The sequence below is a fragment of the Tasmannia lanceolata genome, unplaced genomic scaffold, assembly GCF_043159265.1.
Source record: "Tasmannia lanceolata isolate RefF3 unplaced genomic scaffold, GAP_Taslan_0.1 ptg000020l, whole genome shotgun sequence".
Lineage (NCBI taxonomy): Eukaryota > Viridiplantae > Streptophyta > Magnoliopsida > Canellales > Winteraceae > Tasmannia > Tasmannia lanceolata.
Genome location: NW_027518697.1, coordinates 474,472 through 491,499, shown reverse-complemented (window position 1 = coordinate 491,499; position 17,028 = coordinate 474,472). Strand labels below are relative to the sequence as shown.

Here is a 17,028-nt window from a genome sequence, read left to right as displayed (position 1 = left end):
GAGTGGGTATCTGGATTATAGTCGATGGATTTCCCTTCAATCGGAGAGGAGTCAGGGCACTCAAGGAATCTGTTCGTTGGGTTTGAGTAGAAAGGCCAGAGGGTATCTTCTTGTCCAGAGGATATGGTCAGAGCCACACCAGGGCTGGCTTCATCTTGCACCATTCCAAGACATTTAGCCTCCTGAAATTTGTCATGAAGAGAGCCAACAAAGTTTAAAAAAATTTCAGAGGGAGAAGATTGCAGAGGCCAACCTTCCCCATCAACTCTCCGGGGAAAGGAGGTGGGTTGCTTTCCGGGGTCGGGGAGTTCCATAGGAGGAAGATACGAACGGTGGGAGACGTTGCTTTCGACAAAGAAATCTTACTTTATTGTAAAAGAGGAGTCATAATTGCGCTAGAGGGGCTGTCCCAAATAGATCATTACTTTCCATTTTTTATACAAGGAAAATTATATTTCTAGTTTGAGAAATGTTATCAACACACCCATATTTTGATATTTGCACAAACCCAGCTCTATTTTCTTCTTTAACAGGCTTTTGAGAGCTTTTTGAGAAATGTAATAACCTTTTGACGAGAAATTATATGATGGGTGGCCATACAAACTCATATTTTTCAAAATGTACAGTACGGAGCATTCCATACGATGATCCAAACCGTCCATTTGTTGGGTCACAACGTAAAATCGGTTGTGCCCAAAAAAATCATTTCCATGGGATGATCCTAACCCTTCGATCTATAGGGAGACTAGCTCTATTTTCTTCTTTAATTTGCTTTTGAGAGCTTTTTGGGAAATGTAATAAACTAATAACCTTTTGACGAGAAATTATACGATGGGTGGCCATACAAACTCATATATTTCAAAATGTACAGTACGGTGCATTCCATAGGATGATCCAAACCGTCCATGTGTTGGGTCACAACGTAAATCGGTTGTGCCCAAAAAAATCATTTCCATGGGACGATCCTAACCCTTCAATCTAAGGGAGACTGCACATTATGGAAACTTCAATAGATTGGAGGGTTAGGATCATCCTATGGAAATGGTTTTTTGGGCACAACATATTTATGTTGTAGCCCAACAATTGGACGGTTTGGATCATCTTATGGAGTGGGCCGTACTGTATATTTTGAAAAATAAGAGTTTGTACGGCCACCCATCATATAATTTTTTAATTGAAAGGTTTGTACAGCCACCCATCATATAATTTTAAAATTGAAACTAATTTGAATAGAAATTTGTGCAAATTTAATTTTTTTACTTTATAATAATTAATTGATTGATGTATAACAACTATTTTTTGCCCCCTCTGGTGCACATTCCTGGCTCCGCCCCCGGATGATCTCATCTTTTTCTTCAGCACAGGATTCCGTTTTCCTTGGTGAAAAAACCATCTTTTTTTTTTTATTATGATGAAAAAAACCCCTTTATTTCAGACTTGAAGTTCTCACACAAGTGGTGCAAATTTCTTGGAAAGTAAATAATGGAAGAGATAATATTGCTTATTTCCTAAAAAAATGGAAGGGGAATCCAAAAAAACGCTAAAAATGATTAAATGGGTTGCGGGTAAATCTGTCATTTTAAAAATTTTAACGGAGAAAATTCAAGTTCATGAGTTTTAGGGACCTTTTAGCAAATATTTTCTAAAAGTAGGACAGTTAAGCAAATATGCTTTTCTTAGGGACTAATAAGCAATTTTTAGAGACTAATAAGCAAAAATCCCAAAAAACATCACTTGCAAGCAAAACAAGAGAGAAAAATCTCCGACTTGTCTAGACAAGAAAAGATACATTTTGTTAGTGGTGTTCGCTACATCTTTTATATAAAGTGGCAGCGAATGAGGATCTTCTTCCCTGCTGACCAAATCCTGTGCAGGGTGAGCTCGCCCCACATCTTTCCCTCCATTTCAAGGTGAAACAAAAGCCCATGCCATAATCCTTGTGTCCTTTTCTCTCAGCTGACCAAATTGCCCCTCAATTCATCATGCTTTTCTCCACGTCTGGTTGTTTTCTGTCCATTTCCAACGTACATGCATCTGGTGGACTTTCATTGACGTTCTCCAAACACGTTCGTCAGTGATAACTCATATAAATAGGACGACTATTTGTTTTCCCCCCCTTATAGCATGACATAAGAAAGATAGGAGCACTGATTAGTCTGATTGTATCAACCAACTTAGTACGTCTGCATAATGGACGATTTAGGATAGAATTTTCCTTATTTTTAAGGATTTTATTTTTAGCAATTTTGGAATGTATATTAAAATATAAGGAAAATGGCAGATAAGGGAGGGTGAATAATTTATGAGTTCACTCTCTAGACCATTATTGTTAAAAAGAAAAGGAGGTGAATAATCAACCTCAGGTCCCACATATCATGCATGTATGACCGTGGGGGAGAAAAATAAATGTTTAGATTCTTACGGCAAGCTAGCTACTAAAAATGTTTTATCTGATAAGGTTTTAGGATAATCTATGTATGGTGTGACCGCCTGCAATGGGTAGAGTTTAAATGCTATTGAGAAATTTAGCATTATAAGGTATTCAAAAGCAAAAGGAAATCTGCATGCACTGATATGGTCTTAAATAATCTAGGGACCACTTTAGTTTTTATATAAACATTTAACCTAACTCGAGAGACAGAGGCAGAAACAAACAAAAAAGCTATTCATAAATGGGAACACACCCAAAATTAAAATGCAAAAAGAAATAGAGCAAGAAGCAGCAGGCTGAGTGATTCAGCAAGGAGCCCCACGCCAAAGCCTTCTCTCTCTCTCTCTCGGACTGTACGTGACTTCACAGACTGCATCACGCCCTCTACCTTCAATAGCATCTGCAGCAAACAATAGAAAATAATAAGAGAAAAGAGGCGTACCTTCCTTAATTACATAATCCTCTTCTTCTTATCTACAACAGTCTCCTGAAAAGAAGCATCTACCCTCTCTTCTATGTATCTTTGTTTCTTCTTCCTCTCCTTTCTCCACTCCATGTAAGCTTTCAAGGCCCCTTAATAAATGGCTCTTCTTAGATGAGAAACCCCCAGTGAATTTACCAACATGTCCTATTTTTTTTTTAATGGGACGACACACTTGTGCCCTTCATCTACTATAACATCCTCTTTCTGCTTCTTTGACCCTATAAATGATTTATGGTAATAATTAGCATTTCTGAAGTTAATTCCATTTTATTCTATATAAGAGAATTTTCTCATTCTTATTCTTTTTCTTTTTCTTTTTCTTTTTCTTTTTGTTCATAGTAATACTCCTCGTCCTAGGGCATTATTGTTATTTAAGAGAAAGAAAGGGGTGATGGTGATGGTGATGAGTTGGGCGAGACGGAAAATGAAGTGCGTGTCGTATAAATAGCCGGCAACTTGTCCGGTAACGAGACCGGAAGAATGTTCTTATCGGTAATAAATGGAGGTCCTTAAATGAGACGTACTGGCAGCTGTCCAGATAGTGATAACTGAGAAGAGCAGAGATTAAAGGGAAATAGAGGGCAGGCAGGAAGAGAAGCAGTATTTGGAGTGGAGCAATGATAACAGCCAATTTTATGGTCCCATAAAATGATATAATATGTAAAATCAGGACCGTTGATCTTCTTGTTCAACATGATGAGGGGAACCACATTATTCTGTTTCAATTTAGAACACACATCTCGTACCTTTTTTATTACTCACCTTGTAATGCAAGCGTTTGAAATTCCATTCTTGCCCTCAACTGTTTTATTTTTACCCTCTGGTTAAGCGTACGGATCACCAGCTTCTTTAGAGGCAATACGGTCATTTGATATGTTTAACTGTAGTTACTGTACCAAATACGCAGAGGAGCGTCAGTTTCAGACTCCACATGTCGGGATCGGAGCTTCCCACAAACGTTTCAGTAAAATCGGAAAGGTGAATAGTGTGGACACTTCCGAATCACCACGTGAGGGATGGGTGTAGATGGATCCGAATCAGGATTTGGGCACAGTTGCTGGATTCAAACTGTGTCCATTGGATCTATATATATATATATATATTTCAAGGTTCGAAATTAATTAGGCTTTGGATTAGATATAGTCACAAAATCCCATTGGATCCTCTTAAGTCACAAAAATACATTTCACATATTCATTTATCTTCATTCATGAGGGTGTTTTATAACAAATCAGTACATTATAATACACTCTGCTCCATCTCACCCGAATGATGAACTTGTTGTCAAAACCTCGTCTCTCTATAAACTTGAGGTATATCTTTCTACATTGTCGATGGCTTTCCAGATGTTGACTCTCATAACAATTGCCTCCATCTCATCCATCTGTTCAGTATTTGATCTTCCATGGATGAATGTTGACGATCTGTTCAGTATTTGATCTTCAATGGATGAATGTTGACTGCACAGGCCTCTTGATATTTCGAATAATAGTTTTTTATTTCTTGCTAATAATGTTGGGGGTTTGGTTAGATGAATTTAATGAATAAGACAAAATCTGCTAAAAATGAGCCTGTGTGGCTGTTCGCCCCCTGTAAAAGTGACTCACGAAATGGCTTTCTGGGAATTGTGCCTAGCAAATCCTATGATAACTGATAGGATTAATTGCTATCTGATAGGGGAGTCAGATTACGCCTATTTCCACCTGGAGTATCCCAATTGTAAAACGAATTATAAAACCTTGTAGAAAGCATTGAAGGGAAATTAATGAAGAAACTTGTTCCAGAAATTGTATATTAAGCACAAAAGAGCACCGACCCCGCCCTCGAAGCGGGTCAATCAGGTTAATTCATAGGGACTTTAAGACTTTGGGAACAAGGGCAATGTGGGCAGCATCTGCCTTGTATAAGAGCTTACCCTTACCTAAGAAGACATGAATAGACGAGTTTGGCGTGGCATTTTTTATATGATGTATAAACAAGACGTTGGAGCCATGGTAAAAGGCAATCATTACTTTTTTTAACTATTAGAAATGTAAACAAGTAAAAGCAAATCAAATAAGACAAATAGAGGTGATCTATTTATGCTTATATTTATGTGTCAATACCAATTTCTATTTCTTATATCTAAAATATCTTAGCAAATAGTAGAGTAGTTTTTCGACGTGGTAATCTTGGGAACACTATATTTACCCTGGGTGATGAAGTAAAAATTCCGGAGATTTGCTAGGGTCCATCGTAAAAGGCAGTTCACCACGTCATTAATAATGACAAAATCTGTTGAAAAGTGAGGCTATGTGGCTGCTCTCTCATGCAACAATCGTTCCACGAAATGGACCCTAGCAAATCCCTTAGAATGAAACTATTACTCCAAGAATGCATTGCATCCATATTTAAATGACAAAAAATAGGTATATATAAATTGAGAAGAATAAGTTTGCGAAGGAATGATGAGGAGAATCGTGATAGAATATATATATATATATGAGAAGGCAAGGTATTATACCAATTATGATTGGTAAGGATATTTATGTAAATTTTAGTAAAGATACATTCCGTACCTGGATTCTCCATAATAGATCATATCTACCTGCTTCGGCTTAAAGTCAAAGAGGAGTCTGTAAAAGCAATTTCTACTTGATAATAATTTTAATTTAATAATAAGTGAGAATTTATTTATGTGAATTATACACTGGCTTTTGAGTTTTCAACTCTATTTTATTTTGTAGAGAGGACTTTGGAAACGAGGTGTCAGTGTCAGCAATACCAACTTTCTCTTTCATTGCATACATACCCACATTTTCATCTTCACGTTACTCTATTTATTTAATTTCCTTCACGTTACGCTGCTCTAACCTCATTATAAAAAATTAAAAAAAAAAAAAGGAATTAATTACACTTGGTTTCCATACATGCCACCCATTTCTAGTTTGCTTTACTACTTTTCACGGCTCTGTACAGCACATTGTAATAGTGAAAAGTAGGAAGCACTGAAAAATTCTTAATACAAAGACATTGTGAGTTGTGACGAGTGGGGGTGGCGCTACCATTTTTCATCGTGTAAAAAAGTGCGAAAAAGGACGGTGGCTGTTAGACTCTTTCATAACAGCAGAGGGAATGTTGCCACGTGGACGCGATCAGATCCATTTGGTGTTGACTAGAGTTGAATGGGTAAGGATAGAGATTATGTGTCTGAGATTGCCGATGCTTGTTAATTGATAAGCTTAGATGATTTAATGATAGAACAAGTGAAAATGAGTCGTTTTCACACCTGTGGGATGAATATCAGTTTATACGAAGGGGAAAGAGAAGCGAGTGATGATGTTACGATCTTCATAAATGCTACCTACGTTAGCATCGGTTCCCTTCTCCAAACCATTTTTCGGATTTCTACTGCCGTCGACTGGAAAGAGAAGCAGAAAAAAGAATAAGTAAAATCTTTTCTACTTTTCTGAAATATATTTCTTTATTCCTGACAAACTTGGCACCAAACAGGAATATAAATTCCTTACCAAAGCCTTGTTTTGTCTTCTCCATCGCTCCCTCCAAAAACGAGAAAATTAAAAGAAAAAAAGAAAAAAAAAACTTCTCTGTCCACGCGGCCTCAAATCCACCGTACGAGATCGCGAAGCAGCGATTTCATTTCTAATCTTTTGATTTTGATTTTGATTCTTCTCCCCTGCATTTTCTCTCTCTCATATTCTCTCTCCTTTCCTTTCATCTATCAGTCATAGCTGAATCGTTTCGTTACAGAAATCGCGGATTTTTCGCTGTGTGATTTCCGTCTCCGATCTTGTACAACTGTTTTTCTCGCTTTCCGAGCTCGTGCAATGGTGGTCAAGGACATTGACCGGTGTGTCTGAGCTTGACATTATCTCAAACATCGAATCGTAGCCGTCCATCACGACATCTTGAATCAGATTGTGGCAATCGAACAGCTTTTCCTGTGGCCCAACACATAAAATAATAAGAAAAAAGGGAAGGAAAAGAAAAAAAAAGAAAGAAGGATGATTCTGCACTCCCTCCTTTTATTCACGGCACTCCACTCCACTCTTTTAATTTCCAGACTTCTGATTGGCTCATGATAGCGTTTTGGGAATTACAAGAGAGAGGAGTGGCAGTTATTAAAACAAGAGAGGTCGATATCACCGGAGGATAAAAAGAAAATAAAAAATGCTCTAGCTCTCATTGTTTTTTCCTTACTTTATTTACGTATATACAAGAGGAAATTGCCTTCCGATAATAGGGAAATTGTAGAGGAAAAAGCTCTCGACAGGCCGACAACAGCGCCGATGCCGTAATTATCGACGGTTTAAACCCTAGGAGCTTGATTTCTGTACCGGGAGCGAAAATTAGCATCCGATCATGTTTTTAAGAAGAAAGAAAAAAGGAAATAGAATCGAATCGAATCGGCAGTTTCATGTGTTTTACCATTTTGAGCTTTGAAAATGATCTCTCTAGTGCGAGCTTTGAGAATTCGTTTTAATGCAGTATCGTTGAGTTCCAAGGAGGAGAAGAAGAAATCGAGGAAGGCAAATGGTGTTACAGATCGCATCCGCCACTTTAGTGCTCCAAGAATCAAAAGTTCCATTCGGCGGATCGTCTGGCTATCGAATATGAATCCTTCTTCACTCTGTTCCAAAATGAATGAAAATGCAGAGACAATAAATGGCTTTGATCTCGATCGATGCAGTGAGAGAGGAAAAGTCTTTTTTTTTTTATAAATTATACCTGAAAATCTGTTAAACAGAACAATGTTTTCTTCATCTTAGACGCCAGAGAAAGGCAAGCGACGGAAAGAAGCTTCAAGATCCATGCCTCACCTTGCTGCAACATCAATATCGATTAGATCCTTAAATGATCGAATCGAAAAACAAGTAGAAATGAATAATCGCAAATAAGATACAAAATCAACAGACAAATTTTATCACACATGGAAAAGCAGAAATCTGATCGATCTTGAGGATTTTTACCGGCATTCCTTGTACGGAGATGAACCGATCGAAATAATTAACGGCCAGATAAGCAATAAACGGATCGACATTGCAGGAGAAGTGCGCCTGAAAAGCCAAAAAAAAAGAAACTGTTTAGAACACGAAAATCGAAAGAAGAGGAGACTGTTGGCGGTGCTTTTCGTTTTTTTACCTTTTGGATCAAACAGATCACTTTAAGGCGAAGAGAGACGTCGAAATCTCTGGTTATGAAGCTGTGGAAATAGCTGTCCGGAGGCATGTGATCGGATTCAGTGGAGAAAAGAGGTGAAACAGTCTGAGATTGGCGGTCATGGAAGCTCGCCAATGGATTCTCAAGATCGAAATCTTCCATTTTTCTCCTCTCTTTTCTTGAATTCAGGTGGCGCTTGCCATTGATGGATGAAAACTGAGGTTGTTTTTCTACTTAAAAGCTACTGCACAAGACTTAAACTTCACTCCTCTCTTAGCTATCTTTTTTGTCTACGGTCTCTCTCTCTCTCTCTCGCTCTACTGTTTTTATATCTTTTCTTTTTCGGGGATTCTTCGAAATCAATAATTCAATATAAGGTCTTTAAAACAGGTCTTTTTTAAGGAGGAGGTAATCCGAAATCCTAATGTGCCGTCGCTTTTGTAATGAAATTCCTAAATTACCCTTGCGATGTCGGGAAGGAGCAATTTATTTCCGTCTCAATGGGGCAGGAGAACCACAGAGTTTCTCGCCCCTACATTTCTCGGGACAAATTAATTACAGCACTTTATTTTTATTTTCCACCTTTTCATTCGGACGACGTTTCTTATCTCTCTCTCTTTCGCCCTAATTGTGTACAAAATAAGCAGGCAGGACATAAGAAGGCCATACACCCTCCGATTTGAAATCACACTCATCCGACCACTGGTAAGAGATGTTTGGACTTTGGACACCCCTAATTCTCATGAATGTCTGATGTTATGCCCTCTCATAATTCATCACCTTCATCATTTGGCCTGCTAATTAATTCAACTTTTTGGTAAAAGATGGGTGCAATTATCACCACCTATTGATTAATATTTGGACATAAGTCAATTAACATTTTAAGAGCATTACTTAGAATTAAAGAACATCCTTCTAAATGCGTAAAAAGAATGAATTGTAAGATCTCTGATCTGGACCGTTGAAAAGTGGGCCATTAGTGGATGGGTCATCAACTCATCAGGTGCAGGAAAGAATAAGCTGTTGTTGATTAACCGTGTAGTGCAAACTTAGTTCCGAGTAGTGGCCGAACTCAATTCCTAGTAATGGACCAACTTACAATCACATGGTAGTAGGTTCAATTGCCTTAACAATTCCTCCATGACAGAAGAAATTCACCAAATAACAAGGCCACAGAATACCTTCTTACTTGCAATTTCCATTGATGTTTTCACAACACACGGTATAATTGCAGAAGCAAGAGACAAGGAGAAGAAGATTTAGTTACAAAACTATTCCTAGAGACGAGGATGGGACTGTTTGGAGTTCGGGTTTAGAGAAGGGAAAAATTGGAATAATTTTCTTTTGGCAATTTGTTATGAATTTTTTTTTTCCTAATTTCTTGGAAAAGTTAATTAGTGTTGGGCCTCGGAACTTCATTTTTTCCGTAAAAATCTTCCATTAAATTTTTTTTTGTCTAGACCTAGAAGCCTGCCTCGAAGTTCAAGACATTGTCATTGTTATACCTCAACCCTACAATCAGGGCCATTAGTGAAAGACTTTCTTTAATTCAAAATTAAATACAGAACTTACCTCCAGCTATGGCGATTAGAATCGAAGATCATGAATCGCTCGAGCTTTGAAGAACCGCAAACACAAACACGATCTCCGTTGCGCACTAACAATAGAAGGTAGATCTTCTAATCTTGAGAAGACTTTAGGGCTCGATCGATGGAATCGCAGGCACACATTTTTCTCTCACATTAGGGACCCTCTTTATGATGGAACTTTAGCTACAACATATGGGTGTCGTTCCCATCAAATGCAACTCATATTTATAGATTTCGGATCACAAGAGTTTATGTCCTTCCACACCTCTAACACTCGCGTGTTTTAGAGTTTCAAAACACTTGTGACTTATCTCTAAGACTCCTCTGTGAAATATGACCCACATGGAAAAGGGAATAAAAAACCAAAGTTTTCTCTTTATGTGGGTTCCACCAATGTGGGCCACACAATAAAACACCAACAAATTAGTTCAGAATGAAAAGAGATGTATAATATGGGGTCTGCTCCTCCAGCAAGGTTGTGTTAAATTTTTGATCCATTAATAATAATAAAAGTAGGAATGCTATCAGAACACGGACCACACAACTAAGAGTGATCCATGCTTAGTCATTCCAGGTCCACGCTTGTTGGAGATAGTTGTTATAAATTTGATTGAACCTGAAAGGAATGAAACACCTATCGATGAGGAGTAGAAATTGTTGAGTCAACTCTCCTCTAAATTGACTGGTAATACTACTTAGGGCTGATAGACCATCCACCCAGTGCCACTACCCACTTCTACTAAGGCCGGGCTTAATAGTAGCAAGAGACTTGGTGGGATCCACCTTGTTCAGACATCCAAACCATTCATTCGCTGCACCAAAGCAAATAGGCCGTGCCCTCCCAACGTCAACTCCTTTGGATGGCATTGGCCCTCTAATCTCTAGAGGGGGTGAGGGACAGTACAGTATGGAGATGAAATTTGGCTACAATCTATTTCCTTGAGGCCCGAAAATGACTGGTTTGGATCTTCGAACAAAGAGGGCTACACCATAATTTTTTGAAAAAAATATGTGCACACCGTAGTAGGTCTTTTGTTATTTTGGTTCTGAATCAAGGGTGGTTTGGGAATTTTGAAAAATTGCCTGACAGAAAGAGAGTTCTCTTTCTATGTTGGTGGTCCTTTGGGGCACATTGAATTGGTCTCAGGGACAAACCCGCTAGACTTAGAGGCGAGACCCCGAAATCCACCACTAATTCCACTGCCAAGGTGCACAGGGTTCGATGGATGATGAGAGCTATTTTGCCCTCAAGAAATGAATGGGCCTTTGCCATATGTGGTCCTTTCCATTCCCCTCCCTCAAAGCCTCAAACAGTAAACAAATAAATAAATTAATTACAAGTTCAACATGGTTTTCTTTCTTTTAACGACATTAGTTATGATATTTTCCCTAGGTCTTTGTCTCCAATTAAACTTTCTAGACAAACCACCGTCTAGGTAATCTGTGTTATTTTTTAATTTTTGACCTTCCCCAAGTCTTTTATTTATTGAAGTTTCTAGACGGCAAATGCAATCAAGGCATTTTTCTAGCTGTGCGTGTGTGACTCACATCACATTTGTTTGTATGCATTCTACACGAGTAGTTGTCAATAGACTAACACATTGTTGACTTTTTCTTTAATTTAAGAATAAAAGTCATTTAGAAATTCAAATTTTATGTGTTTATTTTATACAAAAAGTCACTTTATTTTAAAATGGGAAGAGAAGTGTCTCTTTGCATTTTTATTTAAGAATGAAGAGAAGTGTCTCTTCATATGTCTCTTCAAAATCCATCTTCAATTCCTATAAATAGATGTGCTTATATTAGGAAGTGGTATTCTTCTTTCTTCCCAATGTTCCTCTCGTTCTCTCTGGTTAAGGCAACATAATGTGTTTTCGCAAGTAGGGGTGTAAACGGATCGAATTCGAATCGGATATGGCTATATCCGAATTCGATTACCGTATACACTATCCGAATTCGGATTCGGATTCGAATTTGACGGATATTTAATATCTATTACCGAATTCGTATCCGCCGGATATTGTTCAGATTCGGATATTATCCGTATCCGTTTATACTGTAAATTCGAACATTTTATTGCAACACTTTATCTTTCTTATTCTTCTTACTCCTCAAATGAATTTTCCAAGTCCAAAAACCAGACCTCTACCTTCTCTTCACAAAATTAACTCTCAAACCCTAAAATATATGAGATCCTCTTCTTCCTTTTAAAATAAAGGCAGAAAGAGAGGCGGTCGGGATGGATGATGGTGTTCGTAGTGGTCTTTGGGTTTTTTGTTTCTTTTTTGTGTGTGTATATGATGGAATGGGTTGGGCTATTTTGAACAGGGGAAGTGGGGGTGCTGACTGTGAAAGATGAAGAGAAATGGGGATGGAGATGGGGATTGGGTTAGAGATGAAGGTGACTGGCGGTGATGGAGATGGCTGTGAGAAGGTGGAGACGGGCGGCGGTGGATTTTTGTGGGGTTGGAGGCACCAAGAAATGCCGAAGATGATGTCTCAGCCTCCTCATTTCTCCTCTCTTGTTTCTCCTTGCAAACCTTAAAAGTCCCCTCTTTTAATTACATTTTGGGTTTTTATATAACCCTAAGTTGGAAAATTGATATGAGCCGTCCATTTACCATCAATGACCTAGATGGCTTTTTTGCTTTAGAATTCTCTAGAAACTATGACATCTTCTTTCAATCATCATCATCCATTTGTCTCTTTCATCCTATAGGCCACATTTGTTGCTTCATAAAGAAGCCATGTCAAACTCCAAGAATGCCCTTAAAATGAGAGATTACTTCATTTCCTACCCAAAACACTTTTTTTTTGTTTTTTTCTAAAAAGAAAATTTACTTTTCTTTTAGAAACAAAAGATAGTGTGTCATTACTAAAAATAAATATTAATGATATTATTAATAATAAATAAAAATGATTTACTTCTCGGATTCGGATGTTAACCGGATCGGATATACCATTTACCAGATTCGCATCCGCTAAGAGCCGGATATCTCATAAACGGATTCGGATAATATCCGCTTGAAACGGATCCGGATAATATTCGCTTTAAATGGATTCGGATGTGGACGGTAATCGAATTTTTGAATATCCATTTACACCCCTATTCGCAAGGCTACCGGGCTGCTTGAGTGCACATCCCCGGAGCGGAGTCGATGTATCCTGGAGGCATACGCTATAGACCCATTTGCATCGTCGATTCGTCGAATGTGAGGGCGATACTTGCCTTAAGGACAGCGGATTTAGATCCATGCCTCGGCTCAACAGATAAGTTTTTTCTTCCTTTTATTTTATAGGTTGATCTCTCTGCAGATTGGATTTGTTTTGTACTTGCGGCAATTTGATTGGTATGATCTAATTACTTGCAATTTCTATATTCTCTACTGTTATTTATAATCCAAAATTACTTGAATCATTTTTCCTAATAGACATTTCTATGGATCTACATTAATGGAAAAGATTTGGGAACAACAACTAGATCCAAATTGTGTCTATTAGATCCATATCCTACGGTTTGAAATTATTTCGGATTGTGACCGGGGCGTATCCACAAAATCCCATAGAGCATCATAAATTTGAATGGAGGAAATTATCCCTCATATTTTTCGTTCATTTATGTCTATTCACAAGGGGTATTTTTATAACATTTAATAATTCCACTCAAAACGACAAACAACACTTCATTTTCCGCTTTTTGTTGGGACGACAATTTTGCTCTCAAGTTTCTTCTGTCTTCCCTCTGCTAACCCCAAGCTCTAATTGTGTTCAACATAAATAGGACCTAGGACACTCCGATTCAATATGGATTGTGACATATATTCAAAAATTAAGATCCATAAGTACTCAAAGGGACCTGTTCGTTTCATATTATGACAACCGATTGCCAGTCATGAACCTATTATTGGACTCAAATTTACATTTAAATTTGATTCCAATAATAGGTTTAGGTTTGGCAATCGGTTATCATAATCTCAAATGAACAGAACCTAAAATGATCTGATCAAGAAGGCCATGTTCGTTTGAGATTATGGCAACCGACTGAGCCCCAAACCTATTATTGTGCTCAAAATTACATTTAAATTTGAGTGCCATAATAGGTATAGGGCTGACAATAGGGCAGAAGTAATCTAAATGGATTGTGACCAAGACATAGGTGGATCCTCATCCGAAGTGGATCCTCATCCAAAGTGGATCTGCTGACACCCCTAAGCTTAAACAAGAGAATGTCAAGGCCATTTTCTCATGTAGTTTTCTATTTCGTTGCCAAATTTACATTGATGAATCATTGAGAAGATCTTATTAAGTAGCACTTTCTTTTATTTTACCTCTCTTTTGGTGAAAGGTAGAATTTGCTCTCGCTATGATGTAGGAAATTTACGACCCCACGTATAAATCATAAAGTGTGTGAAGACATAAAATAATTGAATTAGCTTTGGAACTTCTCCTCTACCAAATGAAGCATAGCAAAAATCCACCAAAAAACACCCATTTTGGTGGGCCTTTCAAGTGCCCCTCAACCCATAAATAATGTTAGGCCCGAAATCGGTTAACAGATATGAGAGTGACGTAAGAGCCGAATTGGAGGGCCCGAGGTGCTGAATTGAAGGACACAGAGTCCGGATGAACTGTGTTCTGCACAGAAGCAAACGAGATCAGAATGACCGACCCGGAGTGTACTCCGGACAGGCCCTTCGACACTCAAGTCAGTATGAGCCGGAGTGAAGAGGGAGTTTTAAGAGTGGTGGGTGAGAATTCAATACCCCGATTTATGAGCTTTGGAAGCCCTTTTATAGGAAAAGTTTGGGGTAGGTGGGGAGTTAATGCTCCAAGGCAGGTGTTGACCAGCTACAGGTCCAGGCTCACCTACTCCGAGGTAATTACCAAACTGCCCCTGCTGACGCGGGGTCTGCAGTGGGTCCCCCTCAAGACACGTGTCGGCAGCTAATAGGTTGGTCTACGGTGGGACCTCCCCTAGCCACGTGTCGGCAGCTAATAGGGTGGTCTGCGGTTTTACACCCCATCAAATAATATTGCCCTTTACTAAGATACTGCCAACCTTGGTAGGTCTTATTCATCTTCATACCATTCTTTAGAAAGTTAAATAAACATCCATATCTCCATCCCTTCCTGGTAGACATTAACTTCTACCCTTGTCAAACGACCAGAGACCAGCTATGACTCATGTCCTTGAGCTGAAACAAAGGTCCACAAGTCATAAAAATGGGGGCATGTGATTCATGAGATGCTCGCTGGCCACAACATCATCTAAGTCTAAACCCAATTCTGCTAAGACCTTTGGGGTTTATTTTGGAACTGGGCCTCCTTTTGTTAGATTTTTATAGTCTTTAAGGGGATGAATACATCACTTCCCTATATATAATTTTGACATGTTTTACATAGATTAGGTTGCCAAAACATAATTTTATAGTCAATTGTCATTTAAGTTAGGTATCATTAAATCATATAAATGCCATTAAATTTAGGCTATTGATATTGGCACTACCATGTTTTGATAATCGTACAAACTTATATTATTTTTTAATAATTTAAATAGATGTCAAAGGTCCCAAAAAGTTACTAGAAGACACTTAAAAAACCAAAAGACAAGCTAAGTTTGCAAAATTATCAATACACTGTGTGCCAATATCAATAGTCTAAATTTATTGGCAAAAATTTCGTTCAAGCAAAACTTAAAATAAAAAAAATCCCAGAATTATAAATTTATAACTAAGCTCCGTATCAACACTGACAGTCAAGGCGACAATATGTTTGAAAAATGACCACAATACCCTTCATGGACCTTTGCCATTTGCAATCCATCCTTCTTGTAAAGATTTCATCTCTCTCTCTCTCACACACTCTTTGTCCTCTCTCTATCTCTCTAAGCACTGCCCTATATGGGGGTTGATTTAAGATATATAGGGTCGATTTATCACTGCCCTTAATTTAATCTATAAATTTAAGAGGATGTTGTACATTATTAAAAAAAATTATATATTGGTTGCCCATTTTGGGGGGATTGTAGGAGTTTCAAATGCTTGAGATCTTCCAGAGATCTCCCAAAAGCATGTTTGGTTGCCAATTAAAACTTTGACCACTATACAACTTCTAGACATGATTATTACATTTTATCCTATGTGGCACCTACTCTGAGGAGATGTTTCCCCCCTAATCTTCTCCCCAAATTTCACCATTTTTGGTGATATTTGAGGAGAAGATCTCAAGAAGTTCTTGTCTTATTATATTCTCTCTCTTTCTCTCTCTTCCACTCTCCATTTTGGTAATGGCACCGCTACATCTTCCACTAATCTTCTCGCGGATTGCCGCACAACCAAACACACCAGTCAATCTTCCACTATTCTTCTCCCAATCTAATTTTCTTGTCATCTCCCCTTTGACTTCTTCTTCTCCTAATCCCCCACCCAACTTCCAGCAACCAAACAGGGAATTTTCCTTACAAAGATCCCAATATTACATGGTTGGCCTGTTGCTTGTCTGCCAATTATAACTGTTATGATTAGGGCAGACAAGAAGGGCTTCGAACCTTTTGAAAAACTCTCTTCTTTTGTCTCTTAATCCCCTCCAAATCTTCATCTCTTTTCATAATCACAAGCTAATGCAGACATGGATGAGATGTTAGCAGACAAAAGGCCACATCATCATCACATAGTGATGGAGCAATCTTCCATATGAAACACGTATGACACCCATGTCTAAAATGCCCCCACCTTTTCTCCAAAATTTCTACTTGGGGGTTCTCCGGGGCGGAATCACAAATTTTTGTCTCGTGAATTTCTCGAGAAGGGTATATCTCGGGATATTTTATTTTATTTTTTGTTAAATTCGAGTTTTTTTTTTTTTTTTTTTTAGAGAAAAAACTGATTTATTTTTTGAAGTATATAAAAAATCAAATTTAAGAAGAGAATTAGGACGACAAATAATATTGTGAGTTATCACGAAATTTTCATGATTTTTTGGCGACAAAAAAATAAGATATGAAGATATCCCTATGAATTTTAAAAATCAGGATAAATTTTGGAATTATGTCGTTTTATCTATATTTTTGAAAATGTCAAATATATTTCTGACTATGCTACCAAGTGGTCATCTGTCCAAGGCCTAATAAATTCCACAGTCATAACAAAATTTTGCTATTCTGATGCACAAATCATCGACCACTGTATTAATTATTTTGGAAGATAGGAAAAGATGCATAATCACAAGCTTTATTAGGGATTCGTATTGGAATATATAGGCACAGAGGAGGAGTTTATTTACTCATTTGATTTGGGTCATTTTCCAAATTGGCATAGACAGAAAGAAGACGAATATCTTTATTGATCAGCACCTCAATGTGCCTT

General features: G+C 37.9%; 1 protein-coding gene across 2 annotated transcripts; it reads right to left on the bottom strand.

The window, feature by feature from the left end:
- Nucleotides 1-5,841: 5,841 nt before the first annotated feature.
- LOC143854447 (putative cyclin-D6-1) lies at nucleotides 5,842-8,527 on the bottom strand. 2 transcript variants are annotated; one of them, XR_013237522.1, is made up of 7 exons: nucleotides 8,058-8,527; nucleotides 7,886-7,972; nucleotides 7,644-7,739; nucleotides 7,344-7,545; nucleotides 7,116-7,246; nucleotides 6,425-6,856; nucleotides 5,842-6,315 (listed from the first exon to the last, which is right to left on the bottom strand). XR_013237522.1 is itself a non-coding variant. In XM_077364431.1 (6 exons), exons 1-6 carry the CDS (start codon nucleotides 8,235-8,237, stop codon nucleotides 6,641-6,643), a joined length of 912 nt encoding a protein of 303 aa, XP_077220546.1. In that variant the 5' UTR covers nucleotides 8,238-8,527; the 3' UTR covers nucleotides 6,341-6,640. The 2 variants fall into 2 exon arrangements, 1 of the variants encoding a protein (XP_077220546.1); XM_077364431.1 differs by lacking the exon at nucleotides 5,842-6,315 and having other exon boundaries at nucleotides 6,341-6,856.
- Between the last annotated feature and the right edge of the window lie 8,501 nt (nucleotides 8,528-17,028).

Excerpts from the sequence above, each read along its gene's own strand:
- LOC143854447 (XM_077364431.1), bottom strand. The coding sequence starts at position 8,237 with ATGGAAGATTTCGATCTTGAGAATCCATTGGCGAGCTTCCATGACCGC. Across the intron at positions 7,740-7,885 it reads TCTCCGTACAAGGAATGCCG|CAAGGTGAGGCATGGATCTT; the intron begins GTAAAAATCCTC and ends TTGATGTTGCAG. Across the intron at positions 7,247-7,343 it reads CATTTTCAAAGCTCAAAATG|AAATCAAGCTCCTAGGGTTT; the intron begins GTAAAACACATG and ends CTCCCGGTACAG.